Here is a 25,825-nt window from a genome sequence, read left to right as displayed (position 1 = left end):
CAAGCTACCATCACTACAGTTTCACCAAGCTACTATCACTACAGTTTCACCAAGCTACCATCACTACAGTTTCACCAAGCTACCATCACTACAGTCTCACCAAGCTACCACCACTACAGTTTCACCAAGCTACCATCACTACAGTCTCACCAAGCTACCATCACTACAATCTCACCAAGCTACCATCACTACAGTTTCACCAAGCTACCATCACTACAGTCTCACCAAGCTACCATCACTACAATCTCACCAAGCTACCATCACTACAGTTTCACCAAGCTACCATCACTACAGTTTCACCAAGCTACCATCACTACAGTCTCACCAAGCTACCATCACTACAGTTTCACCAAGCTACCATCACTACAGTTTCACCAAGCTACCGTCACTACAGTCTCACCAAGCTACCGTCACTACAATCTCACTAAGCTACCATCACTACAGTCTCACCAAGCTACCATCACTACAGTTTCACCAAGTTACTATTACTACAGTTCACCAAGCTACGATCACTACAGTTTCACCAAGCTACCATCACTACAGTCTCACCAAGCTACCATCACTACAGTCTCACCAAGCTACCATCACTACAGTTTCACCAAGTTACTATTACTACAGTTTCACCAAGCTACCATCACTACAGTCTCACCAAGCTACCATCACTACAGTCTCACCAAGCTACCATCACTACAGTTTCACCAAGCTACGATCACTACAGTTTCACCAAGCTACCATCACTACAGTCTCACCAAGCTACCATCACTACAGTCTCACCAAGCTACCATCACTACAGTTTCACCAAGTTACTATTACTACAGTTTCACCAAGCTACCATCACTACAGTTTCACCAAGCTACCGTCACTACAATCTCACTAAGCTACCATCACTACAGTCTCACCAAGCTACCATCACTACAGTTTCACCAAGTTACTATTACTACAGTTCACCAAGCTACGATCACTACAGTTTCACCAAGCTACCATCACTACAGTCTCACCAAGCTACCATCACTACAGTTTCATCAAGCTACCATCACTACAGTTTCACCAAGCTACCATCACTACAGTTTCACCAAGCTACCATCACTACAGTTTCACCAAGCTACCATCACTACAGTTTCACCAAGCTACTATCATTACAGTTTCATCAAACTACTATCACTACAGTCTCACCAAGCTACCATCACTACAGTTTCACCAAGCTACCATCACTACAGTCTCACCAAGCTACCATCACTACAGTTTCACCAAGCTACTATCACTACAGTTTCACCAGGCTACCATCACTACAGTTTCACCAAGCTACCATCACTACAGTCTCACCAAGCTACCATCACTACAGTCTCACCAAGCTACCATCACTACAGTCTCACCAAGTTACTATTACTACAGTTTCACCAAGCTACCATCACTTCAGTTTCACCAAGCTACCATCACTACAATCTCACCAAGCTACCATCACTACAGTCTCACCAAGCTACCATCACTACAGTTTCACCAAGTTACTATTACTACAGTTTCACCAAGCTACTATCACTACAGTTTCACCAAGCTACCATCACTACAGTTTCACCAAGCTACCATCACTACAGTTTCACCAAGCTACCATCACTACAGTTTCACCAAGCTACCATCACTACAGTTTCACCAAGCTACTATCATTACAGTTTCATCAAACTACTATCACTACAGTCTCACCAAGCTACCATCACTACAGTTTCACCAAGCTACCATCACTACAGTCTCACCTAGCTACCATCACTACAGTTTCACCAAGCTACTATCACTACAGTTTCACCAGGCTACCATCACTACAGTTTCACCAAGCTACCATCACTACAGTCTCACCAAGCTACCATCACTACAGTCTCACCAAGCTACCATCACTACAGTCTCACCAAGCTACCATCACTACAGTTTCACCAAGCTACCACCACTACAGTTTCACCAAGCTACCATCACAAGAGTTTCATCAAATTACCATCACTACAGTTTCACCAAGCTACCATCACTACAGTCTCACCAAGCTACCATCACTACAGTCTAACCAAGCTACCATCACTACAGTTTCACCAAGTTACTATTACTACAGTTTCACCAAGCTACTATCACTACAGTTTCACCAAGCTACCATCACTACAGTCTCACCAAGCTACCATCACTACAGTTTCACCTAGCTACCACCACTACAGTTTCACCAAGCTACCATCACTAGAGTTTCATCAAATTACCATCACTACAGTTTCACCAAGCTACCATCACTACAGTTTCATCAAACTTCATTGATTATAAAAATTTTCTTTTTATGTGAATTTGTACAATAATAGCCACTGTTGTAAAGTCTATAGTAGACCATAAACAAACACTTTACAATAATAACCTTTACTGTCAAGAGTAACACAGACCATAAACAAACACTTTACAATAATAACCACTACTGTCAAGAGTAACACAGACCATAAACAAACACTTTACAATAATAACCACTACTGTCAAGAGTAACATAGACGATAAACAAACACTTTACAATAATACCCACTACTGTCAGTTGTAACATAGACCATAAACAAACACTTTACATAATAACCACTACTGTCAAGAGTAACATAGACCATAAACAAACACTTTACAATAATAACCACTACTGTCAAGAGTAACATACACCATAAACAAACACTTTAGAATAATAACTACTTCTGTCAATAGTAATATAGACCATAAACAAACACTTTACAATAATAACCACCACTGTCAAGAGTAACATAGACCATAAACAAACATTATACAATAATACCCACTACTGTCAAAAGTAACATAGACCATAAACAAACACTTTACAATAATAACTACTTCTGTCAATAGTAATATAGACCATAAACAAACACTTTACAATAATAACCACCACTGTCAAGAGCAACATAAACCATAAACAAACACTTTACAATAATAACCACTACTGTCAAGAGTAACATAGACCATAAACAAACACTTTACAATAATAACCACTGCTGTCAAGAGCAACATAGACCATAAACAAACACTTTACAATAATACCCACTACTGTCAAGAGTAACATAGACGATAAACAAACACTTTACAATAATACCCACTACTGTCAGTTGTAACATAGACCATAAACAAACACTTTACATAATAACCACTACTGTCAAGAGTAACATAGACCATAAACAAACACTTTACAATAATAACCACTACTGTCAAGAGTAACATACACCATAAACAAACACTTTAGAATAATAACTACTTCTGTCAATAGTAATATAGACCATAAACAAACACTTTACAATAATAACCACCACTGTCAAGAGTAACATAGACCATAAACAAACATTATACAATAATACCCACTACTGTCAAAAGTAACATAGACCATAAACAAACACTTTACAATAATAACTACTTCTGTCAATAGTAATATAGACCATAAACAAACACTTTACAATAATAACCACCACTGTCAAGAGCAACATAAACCATAAACAAACACTTTACAATAATAACCACTACTGTCAAGAGTAACATAGACCATAAACAAACACTTTACAATAATAACCACTGCTGTCAAGAGCAACATAGACCATAAACAAACACTTTACAATAATACCCACTACTGTCAAAAGTAACATAGACCATAAACAAACACTTTACAATAATAACCACTACTGTCAAAAGTAACATAGACCATAAACAAACATTGTGCAATAATAACCACTACTGTCAAGAGTAACATAGATCATAAACAAACACTTTACAATAATAACTACCACTGTGAAGAGCAACATAGACCATAAAGAAACACTTACAATAATAACCACTATTATTGTAACATAGTAACTTAAACAAACATTGTACTTACAAAAACTCTAAGCTTTCTAGTTTTTCAAAATGTGTCACTTCAATGTTTCCAATTTCGACTTGTGATAAATTCCTACCATGAAATAAAAAATATGTTAATTATGTAACGGACAATTAAAGATTGACAGATAAGTTGGAACATGTAAAGAAGATACACCAAATCAATGTTTATAGAATAGAAAGAAATGTTAAGTTCTATAGCATAGAAAGTAATACAGTAATTTATTGTTTTATATAGATTACAGTTTGATTAAAATCATGGTGGGGAAACAAGATATTTTGAAGTGACATACTGGTTTACTTGTAAGTAGACAATTCAAGACATTTTTGAATCTAATCTTAAAGGAGTTGAATAATCCTACAGACTGCACACTTCAGTCAAAGTTTAAGTGTCAATAAGTGTTTGCTTCATCTTATAAGGAAACATTCGTGTACCTCTGAGAAAGTTTTAAATATGTTTAACTAATGAGCGAATTCGGAACGTGTAGACCAGTTATTTTAAAATAGGAGAGAATTTAATATTGGAAGATGAGGTTACTTATATGATAAGAAACCTCCCAACTTATGTTCTTTTTAACACTTGTTCTCCAAAAACATTGTTCCTTTATTGAAACTATTTGTCGAAGATAAACTGTTCTATTTTAACACTAGTTGTTGTAAATGTGTTGCTATTTTTAAAAACTAGTTCTCTGATAAACATTCTTATTTAAAACTATTTGTCCAATAAACATTGTGCTTTTTTCATAAACTAGCTGTCAAAGAAACATTATCTCTTTCTGAAACCTAGGTATCATGGTTTTTTGTTGTGGTTTTTGCAGAAAGTTACACGGGGGCTGTCTGTACTGGCTGTCCCTAATTTTACAGTGTAAGACTAGAGAGAAGACAGATAGTCATCACCACCCACCGCTAACTCTTGGGCTACTCTTTTACCAACGAACGTTGGGATTGACTGTATCATTATAAAGTCTTCAGAGCTAAAAGGATGAGCATGTTTGGTTATGACAGGAATTCGAACCCGCTACCCTTGGATTACGAGTCGAGTGTCTTAACCATCTGACCGTGCCGGCCTGATATCATAGAAAGTCCGTTTTTTAACCAAACTTGTTGTCAAGATAATATTATTTTTATTTCTTTAAATCCAGTTGCCACTAAAACAACTACTCACAGTGTTTTCAATCTCAAGAGGTCCTGGAAGATGTTTATTTTCAAGGTTTTCAGTGGATTGAAAGCAAGTTCTCTACACACAGGCATTAAAGAAATATTTTAGTTTTTCTAGAAAATAAGTCAAAGCCAAGACTCTAATAAACTTGAAACATGGACTTATGATAAAACAATATTCCAATATTAGATTATCTGTAAAGTTTTGGAACTGAATTTTAAAGAAAGTTCGTAATTTATTGTAAAAATCAATGTTCGACAACCTTGGTGTACCACTAAGGGTCAAGCTGATGAACCTGGACATATTAAAGTATATTTAATGTGGCTAATTTTCATTTAAAATCATTGTTTCCGGCCTGTGACTGGTCATTAAAGTTTTGTGGCTGCTTACTGATGGGCCAGTTTATTTTAGGATTGGCCATCCCTGACTACAATACATTAAAATTAAAACCAATATTTATATAAAATTTACTCTGTCTGTCTATAATAATATATTAATAAATCGTTCATGAACTAAGCTTATACAGTTGTTTTTAATAACAGAAAAAAAGTAACTCTTTATTGGGTTTTATTCTGAAATATTGACAGTTTTAACCCCAGTGGCTCAGCGGTATGTCTGCAGACTTACAGCGCTAAAATCCGGGTTTCGATACCCGTGGTGGGCAGAGCACAGATAGCCCATTGTGTAGCTTTGTGTTTAATTCAAAACAACAACAACAACTGACAGTTTTTACTACGCATTGCTTCGTAAATACAGGGTGTCCCAAAATAACGTTTACACTATTTGACTGTGTATAGCTAATAAATCGTTTCTTTTGTTTCAGATTTGACTTGTGTCCAAGGATGGCGGATAATCAGCTTACAATCGAGCACAAAATATTCATTCTCAAAACTTTTTGGAAAGTCGAAAACAAAGCTAAAATGCAAAGACGTTTCACTGGAAAATTCCATATGGATGCGCCATCTCGCCCCAGCATTTCACGCATCATCGCCAAGTTTGATGAACACGGAACTCTCCACAATATGAGAAAGTGTCGCTCCGGTCGAAAAAGATCATCAACAAGCCCAACAAGAGAGCAAGAGATCATTGATAATGTTCTGAATTCTCCAGGAAAATCAGTGCGCCAACTGTCTCGTGAAACAGGTATCCCTAAATCCAACGTTCATCGCATTTTGAAGCGTTCCCAATTCAAAAGTTTCATCCCATCGCTTGTTCACGCTCTGAATGAAGATGACCCTGATCGAAGGTTTGAGTTCTGTGAACGGTATCTTGCTAGATGTGTAGGCGATGATGAATTTCCACTCAAAATTGATTGGAGTGACGAAGCAACGTTTAAGCTGAATGGCTCAATAAATCGACACAACTGCACCTACTGGGCAACAGAAAATCCACATGTTACAGAGGAACATCACTTGAATTTGTCTGGAGTGACTGTGTGGTGTGGTCTGTCCGCTAGGGGACTCATCGGACCATTCTTTTTCCAAGACACCATAACAGGATTGAATTATCTCAACATGCTACAAGAGTTTGCCATGCCACGTATCCAAAAACAATTTGGAGAAGAAGAGTGTTTCTTCCAGCAGGATGGTGCTCTTCCCCACTTCCATCGCGACGTGAGAGCTTATCTGGATGCATCTATGCCAGACAGATGGATTGGACGAAGAGGAAGTGTAGAATTTCCTGCTAGATCACCAGATTTAACACCCATGGATTTCTTTTTGTGGGGTTTCTAAAAGACAAAGTTTACAGCACAAAAAGGGCAACAATTGACGAATTGAGAGTTGCAATTGAAGAACAATGTGCTTTAATACCAGATGAGATGGTGTTTGATGTGTGCACTTCCATTTCTTCCCGTTATTAGTGTGTCTGGAGAAGAACGGATTTCAGTTTAAACACCTGAAGTGAAGCAAGCAAATTGTGACATTTTACAATTTCAACCAAGGAGAGTTTTCTTTGGGAAGAATTTATTTGTTATTTTTTCTCTTGATTTCAGTATTAAATCTTTAAATAAATCCTTTGGCTATCACCTGTATCTTGCTTCATTGTTAAAATCAATAAACAGGGCAAGTTATGATGATCCAAAGAGTGTAAGCGTTATTTTGGGGCACCCTGTACTTGTTGATAGTGGTGTCGTGAAGTTACCATTGAAAGACTCGGGCTGACATCTATGGAGTCAATCCGAAACTAAAGTTCGATGTATTTTTTCGATACTGTATAAAGACGACAAAAGGCTGTTTGTGTTGCTCTCTTCATAAAATCGAATCTCGAATTTTAGTGTTACAATACCAAAGGCTTATGATATGTTTGTGTATGCTGTAAATACACAGTAAATGTATCGTTAGGAAACACAATAATTCAAAATGAGCTATATATATATATATGTCATGTGTCCACCACAGGGATCAAAGTCCGAAGTTTAGCATTATGACGTTTACCACTAAACAATCAAAGAGACATCAATAATGAACACATTAATTATCCAACAGATTACAAACCTTTGTGTATTCATTATCAATTTTTATGTTTGTTTTTAATTTCGCACAAAGCTACACGAGGGCTATCTGCGCTGGCCGTCCCTAATTTAGCAGTGTAAGACTAGAGTGAAAGCAGCTCTACATCACCACCCACCGCCAACTCTTGGAATACTCTTTTGCCAATGAATAGTGGGATTGACCGTTACATTATAATGCCCCCACATTTGAAAGGGCGAACATGTTTGGTGTGACGGGGATTCAAACCCGTGACCCTCGAAATACGAATCGAATGCCTTAACCACCTGGCCATGCTAGGTCCTCCAGAGAGCCAGTACTACTTCGACTTCTTTGACAGAGATCGATAATTGTTCGGTAATAAAAACATTTGTTTTGTTTGGGGTCTAAAATAATATAATGTGTTTGACACGTCAAAAAAACACTTCATTTTACACTAAAACACCTATGAAATATACAGGGTGGACAAAAATTACTGTAGTTTTTGTCACCTACAAAAATATTCCAAAGACATGTAATTATTGCTTATCTCAGTGAGACGTTAAAAATTTAAATTATATTTTTAACAAAACAAGGTCTACAGTAAATGTTCTCAAAATTTATAAACAAATTTATTTGTTCAGAAAAAAATGACCAAAATGTGCATAATGTTCTAGTAAGGACTTACAGTTTTCTTAGTTGACATAGATTGTAGAATGTTTTAGAAGAGAGATATCCCAGCCTGTTGTTTGATAAATTCCTGAAAAGGAATTTTTTTTTTTTAGTTTGTAGTAAATGTCGTAAGTTTAACCACCTGTCAACAATATCCCATTATTAGCGATAGCTACATACTAATAACTATTCCAAGTTTTAGAATTTTGCTTAAATCACACAAACGGATGTCTACGTATAGCCTCCTTTTCATTTTACAGACACAGGGAAGGCAACTAGCGAACAGCACCCACCGCCAACTCTTGAACAGATCTTGTCCAGTTGAATAGTTGTTTGATTATTTTATAATGTTCTCAAAAACGACACTAAAGAATGTTTCCTTATATCCTCCTTAACCCTGAATTTATACACAAAAGGAAATGCAAATAATCAAAAGCACCCACCGCCAACTCTCAGTCTATTTTTGTGAAACCAACCAGTGAACATTTGAATGTTATTTTTTCAGTGCCTCGACAGACCCACATTACTTAGCGAGTATAACGAGTTGCAAACCCAGGGTCTACGGATTCACAGTCCGGGCACACTAAATACTAAGCCACGCGCAACGAATTAATTAATGGTACTTTTACTAAATGGTTTGAAACAACATTTTATGTTGATAACACAAATGTAAAAAATCATTTAAACTGTACAAATGAATTCTTCAATTCTCCTCAACAGAAAACAAGACAGTATGAAAATTAACTGAGATAAATATATATATTAATGATGAACCTAAAAATATAAATATATATATTAATGATGAACCTAAAATATATATATATATATATTAATGATGAACCTAAAAATATAAATATATATATTAATGATGAACCTAAAATATATATATATATATATTAATGATGAACCTAAAAATATAAATATATACATTAATGATGAACCTAAAAATAAAAATATATATTAATGATGAAACTAAAAATAAATATATATATATTAATGATGAAACTAAAAATAAATATATATATTAATGATGAAACTAAAAATAAAAATATATATTAATGATGAACCTAAAAATATAAATATATATATTAATGATGAACCTAAAAATAAAAAAATATATTAATGATGAACCTAAAAATAAAAATATATATTAATGATGAACCTAAAAATAAAAATATATATATTAATGATGAACCTAAAAATAAAAATATATATATTAATGATGAACCTAAAAATATAAATATATATATTAATGATGAACCTAAAAATATAAATATATATATTAATGATGAACCTAAAATATATATATATATATTAATGATGAACCTAAAATATATATATATATATTAATGATGAAACTAAAAATAAAAATATATATTTGCACTAATTTACTGTTGGAAACATAAGAGTTTATTTTAATTAGAACTTAGAAAATATTGTATTATTATTAATTACATGAGTTAAGCACAAACGTTAGGAACAAAACAAACCCGGGAAACCCAATTGAACGTAGCCTACTCACAGGTCTATCAGGTTGACTAAGTGATGGAAAGCTTCTTTGTGAATGAATGAGACTCGGTTATTCTGGAGTGATCTGTAATCGAATGTAAGCAAGAAACGTTTGTCAATTACAAAACATTTTACAATCCGAATCAAATCTCTTACGTTTTATTGAGCACGTGGGGCCGCGTTATTATAAGAAACACATTCATACAGACACCTGTTCTGAGATTTAAACATCATAAATTACAAAAGCATAAGTTTCATGTCATAAATCACGCTGGAGGCAGCACCATCACCTGCTTGCAACTCGAGACAAACAGTACTGGCGTGGATAATCACATGGCTTGTACGTGCGACATATCAATTTCGTTCTTTTCGAGCAAAACTGATATAGGGATATCTGCACTACTGTCCCTAATTTAGAGGAATATACTTCATGAAAAGTGAACACCGCCACCTCTTGAATACTTTTTTAATAATAAAAAATGGGATTGACCTCACGCCTTAACATCTCCACAATTGTCATGGATTGGAACCCGCAGAGACATAACTAACCTAGATTCCTGTTGTCATATTCAGGTTAAACAAGTTTCTCAGTCATTTAAAGAACAGGACTAAGATAGAAGCGTGCGATACTGTATTATAACAGGATTAAGATAGAAGTGTACGATACTGTATTATAACAGGACTAAGATAGAAGAGTACGATACTGTATTATAACAGGACTAAGATAGAAGTGTACGATACTGTATTATAACAGGACTAAGATAGAAGTGTACGATACTGTATTGTAACAGGACTAAGATAGGAGAGTACGATACTGTATTATAACAGGACTAAGATAAAAGTGTACGATACTGTATTATAACAGGACTAAGATAGAAGTGTACGATACTGTATTGTAACAGGACTAAGATAGAAGAGTACGATACTGTATTATAACAGGACTAAGATAGAAGTTTACGATACTGTATTATAACAGGACTAAGATAGAAGTGTACGATACTGTATTATAACAGGACTAAGATAGAAGTGTACGATACTGTATTGTAACAGGACTAAGATAGAAGTGTACGATACTGTATTATAACAGGACTAAGATAGAAGTGTACGATACTGTAATGTAACAGGACTAAGATAGAAGTGTACGATACTGTATTATAACAGGACTAAGATAGAAGTGTACGATACTGTATTGTAACAGGACTAAGATAGAAGAGTACGATACTGTATTATAACAGGACTAAGATAGAAGTGTACGATACTGTATTATAACAGGACTAAGATAGAAGTGTACGATACTGTATTGTAACAGAACTAAGATAGAAGTGTACGATACTGTATTATAACAGGACTAAGATAGAAGAGTACGATACTGTATTGTAACAGGACTAAGATAGAAGAGTACGATACTGTATTGTAACAGGACTAAGATAGAAGTGTACGATACTGTATTGTAACAGGACTAAGATAGAAGTGTACGATACTGTATTATAACAGGACTAAGATAGAAGAGTACGATACTGTATTGTAACAGGACTAAGATAGAAGTGTACGATACTGTATTGTAACAGGACTAAGATAGAAGTGTACGATACTGTATTATAACAGGACTAAGATAGAAGAGTACGATACTGTATTATAACAGGACTAAGATAGAAGAGTACGATACTGTATTGTAACAGGACTAAGATAGAAGTGTACGATACTGTATTATAACAGGACTAAGATAGAAGTGTACGATACTGTATTGTAACAGGACTAAGATAGAAGAGTACGATACTGTATTGTAACAGGACTAAGATAGAAGTGTACGATACTGTATTATAACAGGACTAAGATAGAAGTTTACGATACTGTATTGTAACAGGACTAAGATAGAAGTGTACGATACTGTATTATAACAGGACTAAGATAGAAGAGTACGATACTGTATTATAACAGGACTAAGATAGAAGAGTACGATACTGTATTGTAACAGGACTAAGATAGAAGTGTACGATACTGTATTATAACAGGACTAAGATAGAAGAGTACGATACTGTATTATAACAGGACTAAGATAGAAGTGTACGATACTGTATTGTAACAGGACTAAGATAGAAGAGTACGATACTGTATTATAACAGGATTAAGATAGAAGAGTACGATACTGTATTGTAACAGGACTAAGATAGAAGAGTACGATACTGTATTATAGCAGGACTAAGATAGAAGTGTACGATACTGTATTATAACAGGACTAAGATAGAAGAGTACGATACTGTATTATAACAGGACTAAGATAGAAGTGTACGATACTATATTATAACAGGACTAAGATAGAAGAGTACGATACTGTATTATAACAGGACTAAGATAGAAGTGTACGATACTGTATTGTAACAGGACTAAGATAGAAGTGTACGATACTGTATTATAACAGGACTAAGATAGAAGTGTACGATACTATATTGTAACAGGACTAAGATAGAAGTGTACGATACTGTATTGTAACAGGACTAAGATAGAAGTGTACGATACTGTATTATAACAGTACTAAGATAGAAGTGTACGATACTGTATTGTAACAGGACTAAGATAGAAGTGTACGATACTGTATTATAACAGGACTAAGATAGAAGTGTACGATACTGTATTGTAACAGGACTAAGATAGAAGTGTACGATACTGTATTATAACAGGACTAAGATAGAAGTGTACGATACTGTATTGTAACAGGACTAAAATAGAAGTGTACGATACTGTATTATAACAGGACTAAGATAGAAGTGTACGATACTGTATAATAACAGGACTAAGATAGAAGTGTACGATACTGTATTGTAACAGGACTAAGATAGAAGAGTACGATACTGTATTATAACAGGACTAAGATAGAAGTGTACGATACTGTATTATAACAGGACTAAGATAGAAGTGTACGATACTGTATTATAACAGGACTAAGATAGAAGAGTACGATACTGTATTATAACAGGACTAAGATAGAAGTGTACGATACTATATTATAACAGGACTAAGATAGAAGAGTACGATACTGTATTATAACAGGACTAAGATAGAAGTGTACGATACTGTATTGTAACAGGACTAAGATAGAAGTGTACGATACTGTATTATAACAGGACTAAGATAGAAGAATACGATACTGTATTGTAACAGTATTAAGATAGAAGTGTACGATACTGTATTATAACAGGACTAAGATAGAAGTGTACGATACTGTATTGTAACAGGACTAAGATAGAAGAGTACGATACTGTATTGTAACAGGACTAAGATAGAAGTGTACGATACTGTATTATAACAGGACTAAGATAGAAGTTTACGATACTGTATTGTAACAGGACTAAGATAGAAGTGTACGATACTGTATTATAACAGGACTAAGATAGAAGTGTACGATACTGTATTGTAACAGGACTAAGATAGGAGAGTACGATACTGTATTATAACAGGACTAAGATAGAAGTGTACGATACTGTATTATAACAGGACTAAGATAGAAGTGTACGATACTGTATTGTAACAGGACTAAGATAGAAGTGTACGATACTGTATTATAACAGGACTAAGATAGAAGTGTACGATACTGTATTGTAACAGGACTAAGATAGAAGAGTACGATACTGTATTATAACAGGACTAAGATAGAAGAGTACGATACTGTATTGTAACAGGACTAAGATAGAAGTGTACGATACTGTATTATAACAGGACTAAGATAGAAGTGTACGATACTGTATTGTAACAGGACTAAGATAGAAGAGTACGATACTGTATTATAACAGGACTAAGATAGAAGAGTACGATACTGTATTATAACAGGACTAAGATAGAAGTGTACGATACTGTATTATAACAGGACTAAGATAGAAGTGTACGATACTGTATTGTAACAGGACTAAGATAGAAGTGTACGATACTGTATTATAACAGGACTAAGATAGAAGAGTACGATACTGTATTGTAACAGGACTAAGATAGAAGAGTACGATACTGTATTGTAACAGGACTAAGATAGAAGAGTACGATACTGTATTGTAACAGGACTAAGATAGAAGTGTACGATACTGTATTGTAACAGGACTAAGATAGAAGTGTACGATACTGTATTGTAACAGGACTAAGATAGAAGAGTACGATACTGTATTATAACAGGACTAAGATAGAAGAGTACGATACTGTATTATAGCAGGACTAAGATAGAAGTGTACGATACTGTATTATAACAGGACTAAGATAGAAGTGTACGATACTGTATTATAACAGGACTAAGATAGAAGAGTACGATACTGTATTGTAACAGGACTAAGATAGAAGTGTACGATACTGTATAATAACAGGACTAAGATAGAAGTGTACGATACTGTATTGTAACAGGACTAAGATAGAAGAGTACGATACTGTATTATAACAGGACTAAGATAGAAGTGTACGATACTGTATTATAACAGGACTAAGATAGAAGTGTACGATACTGTATTATAACAGGACTAAGATAGAAGAGTACGATACTGTATTATAACAGGATTAAGATAGAAGTGTACGATACTATATTATAACAGGACTAAGATAGAAGAGTACGATACTGTATTATAACAGGACTAAGATAGAAGTTTACGATACTGTATTGTAACAGGACTAAGATAGAAGTGTACGATACTGTATTATAACAGGACTAAGATAGAAGAATACGATACTGTATTGTAACAGTATTAAGATAGAAGTGTACGATACTGTATTATAACAGGACTAAGATAGAAGTGTACGATACTGTATTGTAACAGGACTAAGATAGAAGAGTACGATACTGTATTGTAACAGGACTAAGATAGAAGTGTACGATACTGTATTATAACAGGACTAAGATAGAAGTTTACGATACTGTATTGTAACAGGACTAAGATAGAAGTGTACGATACTGTATTATAACAGGACTAAGATAGAAGAGTACGATACTGTATTATAACAGGACTAAGATAGAAGAGTACGATACTGTATTGTAACAGGACTAAGATAGAAGTGTACGATACTGTATTATAACAGGACTAAGATAGAAGAGTACGATACTGTATTGTAACAGGACTAAGATAGAAGTGTACGATACTGTATTGTAACAGGACTAAGATAGAAGAGTACGATACTGTATTATAACAGGATTAAGATAGAAGAGTACGATACTGTATTGTAACAGGACTAAGATAGAAGAGTACGATACTGTATTATAGCAGGACTAAGATAGAAGTGTACGATACTGTATTATAACAGGACTAAGATAGAAGAGTACGATACTGTATTATAACAGGATTAAGATAGAAGTGTACGATACTATATTATAACAGGACTAAGATAGAAGAGTACGATACTGTATTATAACAGGACTAAGATAGAAGTGTACGATACTGTATTGTAACAGGACTAAGATAGAAGTGTACGATACTGTATTATAACAGGACTAAGATAGAAGTGTACGATACTATATTGTAACAGGACTAAGATAGAAGTGTAATGCGATACTGTATTGTAACAGGACTAAGATAGAAGTGTACGATACTGTATTATAACAGTACTAAGATAGAAGTGTACGATACTGTATTGTAACAGGACTAAGATAGAAGTGTACGATACTGTATTATAACAGGACTAAGATAGAAGTGTACGATACTGTATTGTAACAGGACTAAGATAGAAGTGTACGATACTGTATTATAACAGGACTAAGATAGAAGTGTACGATACTGTATTGTAACAGGACTAAAATAGAAGTGTACGATACTGTATTATAACAGGACTAAGATAGAAGTGTACGATACTGTATAATAACAGGACTAAGATAGAAGTGTACGATACTGTATTGTAACAGGACTAAGATAGAAGAGTACGATACTGTATTATAACAGGACTAAGATAGAAGTGTACGATACTGTATTATAACAGGACTAAGATAGAAGTGTACGATACTGTATTATAACAGGACTAAGATAGAAGAGTACGATACTGTATTATAACAGGACTAAGATAGAAGTGTACGATACTATATTATAACAGGACTAAGATAGAAGAGTACGATACTGTATTATAACAGGACTAAGATAGAAGTGTACGATACTGTATTGTAACAGGACTAAGATAGAAGTGTACGATACTGTATTATAACAGGACTAAGATAGAAGAATACGATACTGTATTGTAACAGTATTAAGATAGAAGTGTACGATACTGTATTATAACAGGACTAAGATAGAAGTGTACGATACTGTATTGTAACAGGACTAAGATAGAAGAGTACGATACTGTATTGTAACAGGACTAAGATAGAAGTGTACGATACTGTATTATAACAGGACTAAGATAGAAGTTTACGATACTGTATTGTAACAGGACTAAGATAGAAGTGTACGATACTGTATTATAACAGGACTAAGATAGAAGTGTACGATACTGTATTGTAACAGGACTAAGATAGGGAGAGTACGATACTGTATTATAACAGGACTAAGATAGAAGTGTACGATACTGTATTATAACAGGACTAAGATAGAAGTGTACGATACTGTATTGTAACAGGACTAAGATAGAAGTGTACGATACTGTATTATAACAGGACTAAGATAGAAGTGTACGATACTGTATTGTAACAGGACTAAGATAGAAGAGTACGATACTGTATTATAACAGGACTAAGATAGAAGAGTACGATACTGTATTGTAACAGGACTAAGATAGAAGTGTACGATACTGTATTATAACAGGACTAAGATAGAAGTGTACGATACTGTATTGTAACAGGACTAAGATAGAAGAGTACGATACTGTATTATAACAGGACTAAGATAGAAGAGTACGATACTGTATTATAACAGGACTAAGATAGAAGTGTACGATACTGTATTATAACAGGACTAAGATAGAAGTGTACGATACTGTATTGTAACAGGACTAAGATAGAAGTGTACGATACTGTATTATAACAGGACTAAGATAGAAGAGTACGATACTGTATTGTAACAGGACTAAGATAGAAGAGTACGATACTGTATTGTAACAGGACTAAGATAGAAGAGTACGATACTGTATTGTAACAGGACTAAGATAGAAGTGTACGATACTGTATTGTAACAGGACTAAGATAGAAGTGTACGATACTGTATTATAACAGGACTAAGATAGAAGAGTACGATACTGTATTATAACAGGACTAAGATAGAAGAGTACGATACTGTATTGTAACAGGACTAAGATAGAAGTGTACGATACTGTATTATAACAGGACTAAGATAGAAGAGTACGATACTGTATTGTAACAGGACTAAGATAGAAGAGTACGATACTGTATTGTAACAGGACTAAGATAGAAGAGTACGATACTGTATTGTAACAGGACTAAGATAGAAGTGTACGATACTGTATTGTAACAGGACTAAGATAGAAGTGTACGATACTGTATTATAACAGGACTAAGATAGAAGAGTACGATACTGTATTATAACAGGACTAAGATAGAAGAGTACGATACTGTATTGTAACAGGACTAAGATAGAAGTGTACGATACTGTATTATAACAGGACTAAGATAGAAGAGTACGATACTGTATTATAACAGGACTAAGATAGAAGTGTACGATACTGTATTGTAACAGGACTAAGATAGAAGAGTACGATACTGTATTATAACAGGATTAAGATAGAAGAGTACGATACTGTATTGTAACAGGACTAAGATAGAAGAGTACGATACTGTATTATAGCAGGACTAAGATAGAAGTGTACGATACTGTATTATAACAGGACTAAGATAGAAGGAGTACGATACTGTATTATAACAGGATTAAGATAGAAGTGTACGATACTATATTATAACAGGACTAAGATAGAAGAGTACGATACTGTATTATAACAGGACTAAGATAGAAGTGTACGATACTGTATTGTAACAGGACTAAGATAGAAGTGTACGATACTGTATAATAACAGGACTAAGATAGAAGTGTACGATACTATATTGTAACAGGACTAAGATAGAAGTGTACGATACTGTATTGTAACAGGACTAAGATAGAAGTGTACGATACTGTATTATAACAGTACTAAGATAGAAGTGTACGATACTGTATTGTAACAGGACTAAGATAGAAGTGTACGATACTGTATTGTAACAGGACTAAGATAGAAGTGTACGATACTGTATTATAACAGGACTAAGATAGAAGTGTACGATACTGTATTGTAACAGGACTAAGATAGAAGTGTACGATACTGTATTATAACAGGACTAAGATAGAAAAGTACGATACTGTATTATAACAGGACTAAGATAGAAGAGTACGATACTGTATTATAACAGGACTAAGATAGAAGTGTACGATACTGTATTGTAACAGGACTAAGATAGAAGTGTACGATACTGTATTATAACAGGACTAAGATAGAAGTGTACGATACTATATTGTAACAGGACTAAGATAGAAGTGTACGATACTGTATTGTAACAGGACTAAGATAGAAGTGTACGATACTGTATTATAACAGGACTAAGATAGAAGTGTACGATACTGTATTGTAACAGGACTAAGATAGAAGTGTACGATACTGTATTATAACAGGACTAAGATAGAAGTGTACGATACTGTATTGTAACAGGACTAAGATAGAAGTGTACGATACTGTATTATAACAGGACTAAGATAGAAGTGTACGATACTGTATTGTAACAGGACTAAGATAGAAGTGTACGATACTGTATTATAACAGGACTAAGATAGAAGTGTACGATACTGTATTGTAACAGGACTAAGATAGAAGAGTACGATACTGTATTATAACAGGACTAAGATAGAAGAGTACGATACTGTATTATAACAGGACTATGATAGAAGTGTACGATACTGTATTATAACAGGACTAAGATAGAAGAGTACGATACTGTATTGTAACAGGACTAAGATAGAAGTGTACGATACTGTATAATAACAGGACTAAGATAGAAGTGTACGATACTGTATTGTAACAGGACTAAGATAGAAGAGTACGATACTGTATTATAACAGGACTAAGATAGAAGTGTACGATACTGTATTATAACAGGACTAAGATAGAAGTGTACGATACTGTATTATAACAGGATTAAGATAGAAGTGTACGATACTATATTATAACAGGACTAAGATAGAAGTGTACGATACTGTATTATAACAGGACTAAGATAGAAGAATACGATACTGTATTATAACAGGACTAAGATAGAAGTGTACGATACTGTATTATAACAGGACTAAGATAGAAGAATACGATACTGTATTATAACAGGACTAAGATAGAAGTTTACGATACTGTATTGTAACAGGACTAAGATAGAAGTGTACGATACTGTATTATAACAGGACTAAGATAGAAGTGTACGATACTGTATTGTAACAGGACTAAGATAGAAGTGTACGATACTGTATTATAACAGGACTAAGATAGAAGTGTACGATACTGTATTGTAACAGGACTAAGATAGAAGAGTACGATACTGTATTATAACAGGACTAAGATAGAAGTGTACGATACTGTATTGTAACAGGACTAAGATAGAAGTGTACGATACTGTATTATAACAGGACTAAGATAGAAGAGTACGATACTGTATTGTAACAGGACTAAGATAGAAGTGTACGATACTGTATTATAACAGGACTAAGATAGAAGTGTACGATACTGTATTGTAACAGGACTAAGATAGAAGTGTACGATACTGTATTATAACAGGACTAAGATAGAAGTTTACGATACTATATTGTAACAGGACTAAGATAGAAGTGTACGATACTGTATTATAACAGGACTAAGATAGAAGTGTACGATACTGTATTGTAACAGGACTAAGATAGAAGAGTACGATACTGTATTGTAACAGGACTAAGATAGAAGTGTACGATACTGTATTATAACAGGATTAGGATAGAAGTTTACGATACTGTATTGTAACAGGACTAAGATAGAAGTGTACGATACTGTATTATAACAGGACTAAGATAGAAGTGTACGATACTGTATTGTAACAGGACTAAGATAGAAGTGTACGATACTGTATTATAACAGGACTAAGATAGAAGTGTACGATACTGTATTGTAACAGGACTAAGATAGAAGAGTACGATACTGTATTATAACAGGACTAAGATAGAAGAGTACGATACTGTATTGTAACAGGACTAAGATAGAAGTGTACGATACTGTATTGTAACAGGACTAAGATAGAAGAGTACGATACTGTATTATAACAGGACTAAGATAGAAAAGTACGATACTGTATTGTAACAGGACTAAGATAGAAGAGTACGATACTGTATTGTAACAGGACTAAGATAGAAGAGTACGATACTGTATTATAACAGGACTAAGATAGAAGAGTACGATACTGTATTATAACAGGACTAAGATAGAAGAGTACGATACTGTATTATAACAGGACTAAGATAGAAGAGTACGATACTGTATTGTAACAGGACTAAGATAGAAGTGTACGATACTGTATTGTAACAGGACTAAGATAGAAGAGTACGATACTGTATCGTAACAGGACTAAGATAGAAAAGTACGATACTGTATTGTAACAGGACTAAGATAGAAGAGTACGATACTGTATTGTAACAGGACTAAGATAGGAGAGTACGATACTGTATTATAACAGGACTAAGATAGAAGAGTACGATACTGTATTATAACAGGACTAAGATAGAAGAGTACGATACTGTATTATAACAGGACTAAGATAGAAGAGTACGATACTGTATTATATTGGCTACTTACAACACCTTCAGAGAGTTTAAGGACGCGAATGTATTTCTCCCAATGCTGGTGATTTGGTTGTTTTCAAGAAACCTAAACACAAAAATCATGTTAAAACATTAGTCAGATCTAAACATTGATCTAGAGTAAGGTACTTTTCCTTTAAACACAAATACCTTTAACTCTCTGATTCACTCGAAGGACAAGTTATTAGATCAGAGAAGTGACATGACGTTAAGTTTTGATACCACAATAAAACAACTGGAAAATGGTGTAACATATTTAAGGACTGTTTATCGGACTTACAGCCACTTCACTTGAAGACCGTCAGGCCAAGTCACGCCATCTAGTGTTAACTGGTTGTAGGATAAATCCCTAGACGAAAAAAAGACAGTTGCTATAAATTATCTTACAATTCTTACACTTATACACTAAGGAGACTCAGTGAAAAGACAAAGCTTTGCCCCTAATCATTTTGTATTGATTTTGAACTTCACGCAAAGCTACGTGAGGACTATCTGCGCTAGCCGTCCCTTATTTTCCAGTGTAAAACTAGAGAGAAGGCAGCTACTCATCACCGCCCACCGCCAACTCTTAGGCTACTCTATTACCAACGAATGTTTGGATTGACCGTCACATTATAACGTTCCCACGGCTGAAAGAGGAGAAACATGTTTGGTGTAACGGGATTCGAACTCGCGACCCTCAGATTACGAGTCGTGCGCCTTAACCGCCTGGCCATACCAGGCCATCATTTTTAAAAAGGCCAATATATATTGTAACCAACCCCTCCAAATACAAAACTGATGTATTTCGAGATAATAAGTTATAAACTACCGAGTTTAGTGTTATTACTTACATCAGAACACGTACTGTCCTAAGATGGTTTAAATTTTACTTTGGTTCGGAGCTGTCACTGAATTTGTACTCACAGTGTATCAAGTGATGACAAGTCTTTGATAACATCAACTTCGAAACGTTTCAAGTTGTTGTGAGCCAGTAACCTGACAAAAGAAAACATATCAAATAATGCATCATAGAACAAACAGGGTAAAACTTCTAACCATTGAAAATAAAGTTCTGAAAAATTTGATGGACATGTTCTTAGTCCGAGCCAACAATGAGGCAATTAAAGGTCATATCCCCCACATCTCTACATTACTGACTGGTTGTTTAGTTTTCTATCAGTGAGGTGCACACATTACATAATATTGGAAATTATGACACTTTTGTCTGTTATCAATGGTCAAGATAAAGAACTGACCAAACCATTGTTTCAAGCCAAATATATTTATCTCAAATATTCAGAAAACAAAACACTTACTGCAATGTTAAGGCACAACATTTTATAACTATATGAAAACATAAACCTAATGTTTCCACATATGATATCGGGTTTAGAAAAGATGTTTAAACACCATCAGTATCAACACTTCCTGCAGAACTATATCACTATTATTAACCAACACTTCCTGTAGAACTATCTCACTAATATTAATCAACACTTCCTATGGAAATATATCACTAATATTAATCAACACTTCCGTAGAACTATATCACTAATATTAATCAACACTTCTTGTGAAACTATATCACTAATATTAATCAACACTTCCTATGGAAATATATCACTAATATTAATCAACACTTCCGTAGAACTATATCACTAATATTAATCAACACTTCTTGTGAAACTATATCACTAATATTAATCAACACTTCCTGTGGAACTATATCACTAATATTAATCAACACTTCCTAAAGAACTATCTCACTAATATTAATCAACACTTTCTATGGAAATATATCACTAATATTAATCAACACTTCTTGTGAAACTATATCACTAATATTAATCAACACTTCCTATGGAACTATATCACTAATATTAATCAACACTTCCTGTGGAACTATATCACTAATATTAATCAACACTTCCTATGGAACTATATCACTAATGTTAATCAACACTTCTTGTGAAACTATATCACTAATATTAATCAACACTCCCTATGGAACTATATCACTAATATTAATCAACACTTCCTGTGGAACTATCTCATTAATATTAATCATCACTTCCTGTGGAACTATATCACTAATATTAATCAACACTTCCTATGGATCTATATCACTAATATTAATCAACACTTCCTGTGAAACTATATCACTAATATTAATCAACACTTCTTGTGAAACTATATCACTAATATTAATCAACACTTCCTATGGAACTATATCACTAATATTAATCAACACTTCTTGTGAAACTATATCACTAATATTAATCAACACTTCTTGTGAAACTATATCACTAATATTAATCAACACTTCCTGTGGAACTATATCACTAATATTAATCAACACTTCTTGTGGAACTATATCACTAATATTAATCAACACTTCTTGTGAAACTATATCACTAATATTAATCAACACTTCCAATGGAACTATATCACTAATATTAATCATCACTTCCTGTGGAACTATATCACTAATATTAATCAACACTTCCTATGGAACTATATCACTAATATTAATCATCACTTCCTGTGGAACTATATCACTAATATTAATCATCACTTCCTATGGAACTATATCACTAATATTAATCAACACTTCCGTAGAACTATATCACTAATATTAATCAACACTTCTTGTGAAACTATATCACTAATATTAATCAACACTTCCTATGGAAATATATCACTAATATTAATCAACACTTCCGTAGAACTATATCACTAATATTAATCAACACTTCTTGTGAAACTATATCACTAATATTAATCAACACTTCCTGTGGAACTATATCACTAATATTAATCAACACTTCCTAAAGAACTATCTCACTAATATTAATCAACACTTTCTATGGAAATATATCACTAATATTAATCAACACTTCTTGTGAAACTATATCACTAATATTAATCAACACTTCCTATGGAACTATATCACTAATATTAATCAACACTTCCTGTGGAACTATATCACTAATATTAATCAACACTTCCTATGGAACTATATCACTAATGTTAATCAACACTTCTTGTGAAACTATATCACTAATATTAATCAACACTTCCTATGGAACTATATCACTAATATTAATCAACACTTCCTGTGGAACTATCTCATTAATATTAATCATCACTTCCTGTGGAACTATATCACTAATATTAATCAACACTTCCTATGGATCTATATCACTAATATTAATCAACACTTCCTGTGAAACTATATCACTAATATTAATCAACACTTCTTGTGAAACTATATCACTAATATTAATCAACACTTCCTATGGAACTATATCACTAATATTAATCAACACTTCTTGTGAAACTATATCACTAATATTAATCAACACTTCTTGTGAAACTATATCACTAATATTAATCAACACTTCCTGTGGAACTATATCACTAATATTAATCAACACTTCTTGTGGAACTATATCACTAATATTAATCAACACTTCTTGTGAAACTATATCACTAATATTAATCAACACTTCCAATGGAACTATATCACTAATATTAATCATCACTTCCTGTGGAACTATATCACTAATATTAATCAACACTTCCTATGGAACTATATCACTAATATTAATCATCACTTCCTGTGGAACTATATCACTAATATTAATCATCACTTCCTATGGAACTATATCACTAATATTAATCAACACTTCCTGTGGAACTATCTCATTAATATTAATCAACACTTCCTGTGGAACTATCTCATTAATATTAATCAACACTTCCTGTGGAACTATATCACTAATATTAATCAACACTTCCTGTGGAATTATATCACTAATATTAATCAACACTTCCTATGGAACTATATCACTAATATTAATCAACACTTCCTGTGGAACTATATCACTAATGTTAATCAACACTTCCTGTGGAACTATATCACTAATATTAATCAACACTTCCTGTGGAACTATATCACTAATATTAATCAACACTTCCTGTGGAACTATATCACTAATGTTAACCCACACTTTCAAGTTTTACTACAGGCTTACCCTACTAACGTTAACCTACCTTCAACAGTTTCAAGTTTTTCTACAGACTTATCCTACTAATGTTAACCTACCTTCAACAGTTTCAAGTTTTACTACAGACTTATCCTACTAACGTTAACCTACCTTCAACAGTTTCAAGTTTTTCTACAGACTTATCCTACTAATGTTAACCTACCTTCAACACTTTCAAGTTTTACTACAGACTTACCCTACTAACGTTAACCTACCTTTAACAGTTTCAAGTTTTACTTCAGACTTATCCTACTAATGTTAACCTACCTTCAACAGTTTCAAGTTTTACTACAGACTTATCCTAGTAATGTTAACCTACCTTCAACAGTTTCAAGTTTTACTACAGACTTATCCTACTAATGTTAACCTACCTTCAACAGTTTCAAGTTTTACTACAGACTTATCCTACTAACGTTAACCTACCTTCAACAGTTTCAAGTTTTACTACAGACTTATCCTACTAACGTTAACCTACCTTAAACAGTTTCAAGTTTTACTACAGACTTATCCTACTAATGTTAACCTACCTTCAACAGTTTCAAGTTTTACTACAGACTTATCCTACTAATGTTAACCTACCTTCAACAGTTTCAAGTTATACTGCAGACGTACCCTACTAATGTTAACCTACCTTCAACAGTTTCAAGTTTTACTACAGACGTACCCTACTAATGTTAACCTACCTTCAACAGTTTCAAGTTTTACTACAGACGTACCCTGCTAACGTTAACCTACCTTCAACAGTTTCAAGTTTTACTACAGACGTACCCTGCTAACGTTAACCTACCTTCAACAGTTTCAAGTTTTTCTACAGAACTTATCCTACTAACGTTAACCTACCTTCAACAGTTTCAAGTTTTACTACAGACTTATCCTACTAATGTTAACCTACCTTCAACAGTTTCAAGTTTTACTACAGACTTACCCTACTAACGTTAACCTTCCTTCAACTGTTTCAAGTTTTTCTACAGAACTTATCCTACTAACGTTAACCTACCTTCAACAGTTTCAAGTTTTACTACAGACTTATCCTACTAATGTTAACCTACCTTCAACAGTTTCAAGTTTTTCTACAGAACTTATCCTACTAACGTTAACCTTCCTTCAACTGTTTCAAGTTTTACTACAGACTTATCCTACTAATGTTAACCTACCTTCAACTGTTTCAAGTTTTTCTACAGAACTTATCCTACTAACGTTAACCTACCTTCAACTGTTTCAAGTTTTACTACAGACTTATCCTACTAATGTTAACCTATCTTCAACAGTTTCAAGTTTTACTACAGACTTATCCTACTAACGTTAACCTAC

General features: G+C 33.7%; 1 protein-coding gene across 1 annotated transcript in view; it reads right to left on the bottom strand.

Annotated features, from left to right (window-relative positions):
• LOC143227932 (uncharacterized) overlaps positions 1-25,825 on the bottom strand; it is a 58,029-nt gene that overhangs the window by 6,703 nt on the left and 25,501 nt on the right. The window contains exons 7-13 of the mRNA XM_076459287.1: positions 21,390-21,461; positions 20,764-20,832; positions 20,479-20,550; positions 9,698-9,769; positions 8,192-8,263; positions 5,042-5,113; positions 3,878-3,949 (exon numbers count right to left, since the gene is read on the bottom strand). Of these exons, the coding sequence (XP_076315402.1) occupies positions 3,878-3,949; positions 5,042-5,113; positions 8,192-8,263; positions 9,698-9,769; positions 20,479-20,550; positions 20,764-20,832; positions 21,390-21,461 (501 nt within the window). The remainder of the gene's footprint in view (positions 1-3,877; positions 3,950-5,041; positions 5,114-8,191; positions 8,264-9,697; positions 9,770-20,478; positions 20,551-20,763; positions 20,833-21,389; positions 21,462-25,825) is intronic.

Source organism: Tachypleus tridentatus, chromosome 10 (assembly GCF_004210375.1).
Source record: "Tachypleus tridentatus isolate NWPU-2018 chromosome 10, ASM421037v1, whole genome shotgun sequence".
NCBI classification, from domain to species: Eukaryota; Metazoa; Arthropoda; class Merostomata; order Xiphosura; family Limulidae; genus Tachypleus; species Tachypleus tridentatus.
The sequence above is the reverse complement of the archived record's forward strand: the minus strand, read 5'-3'. Positions and strand labels throughout refer to the sequence as shown.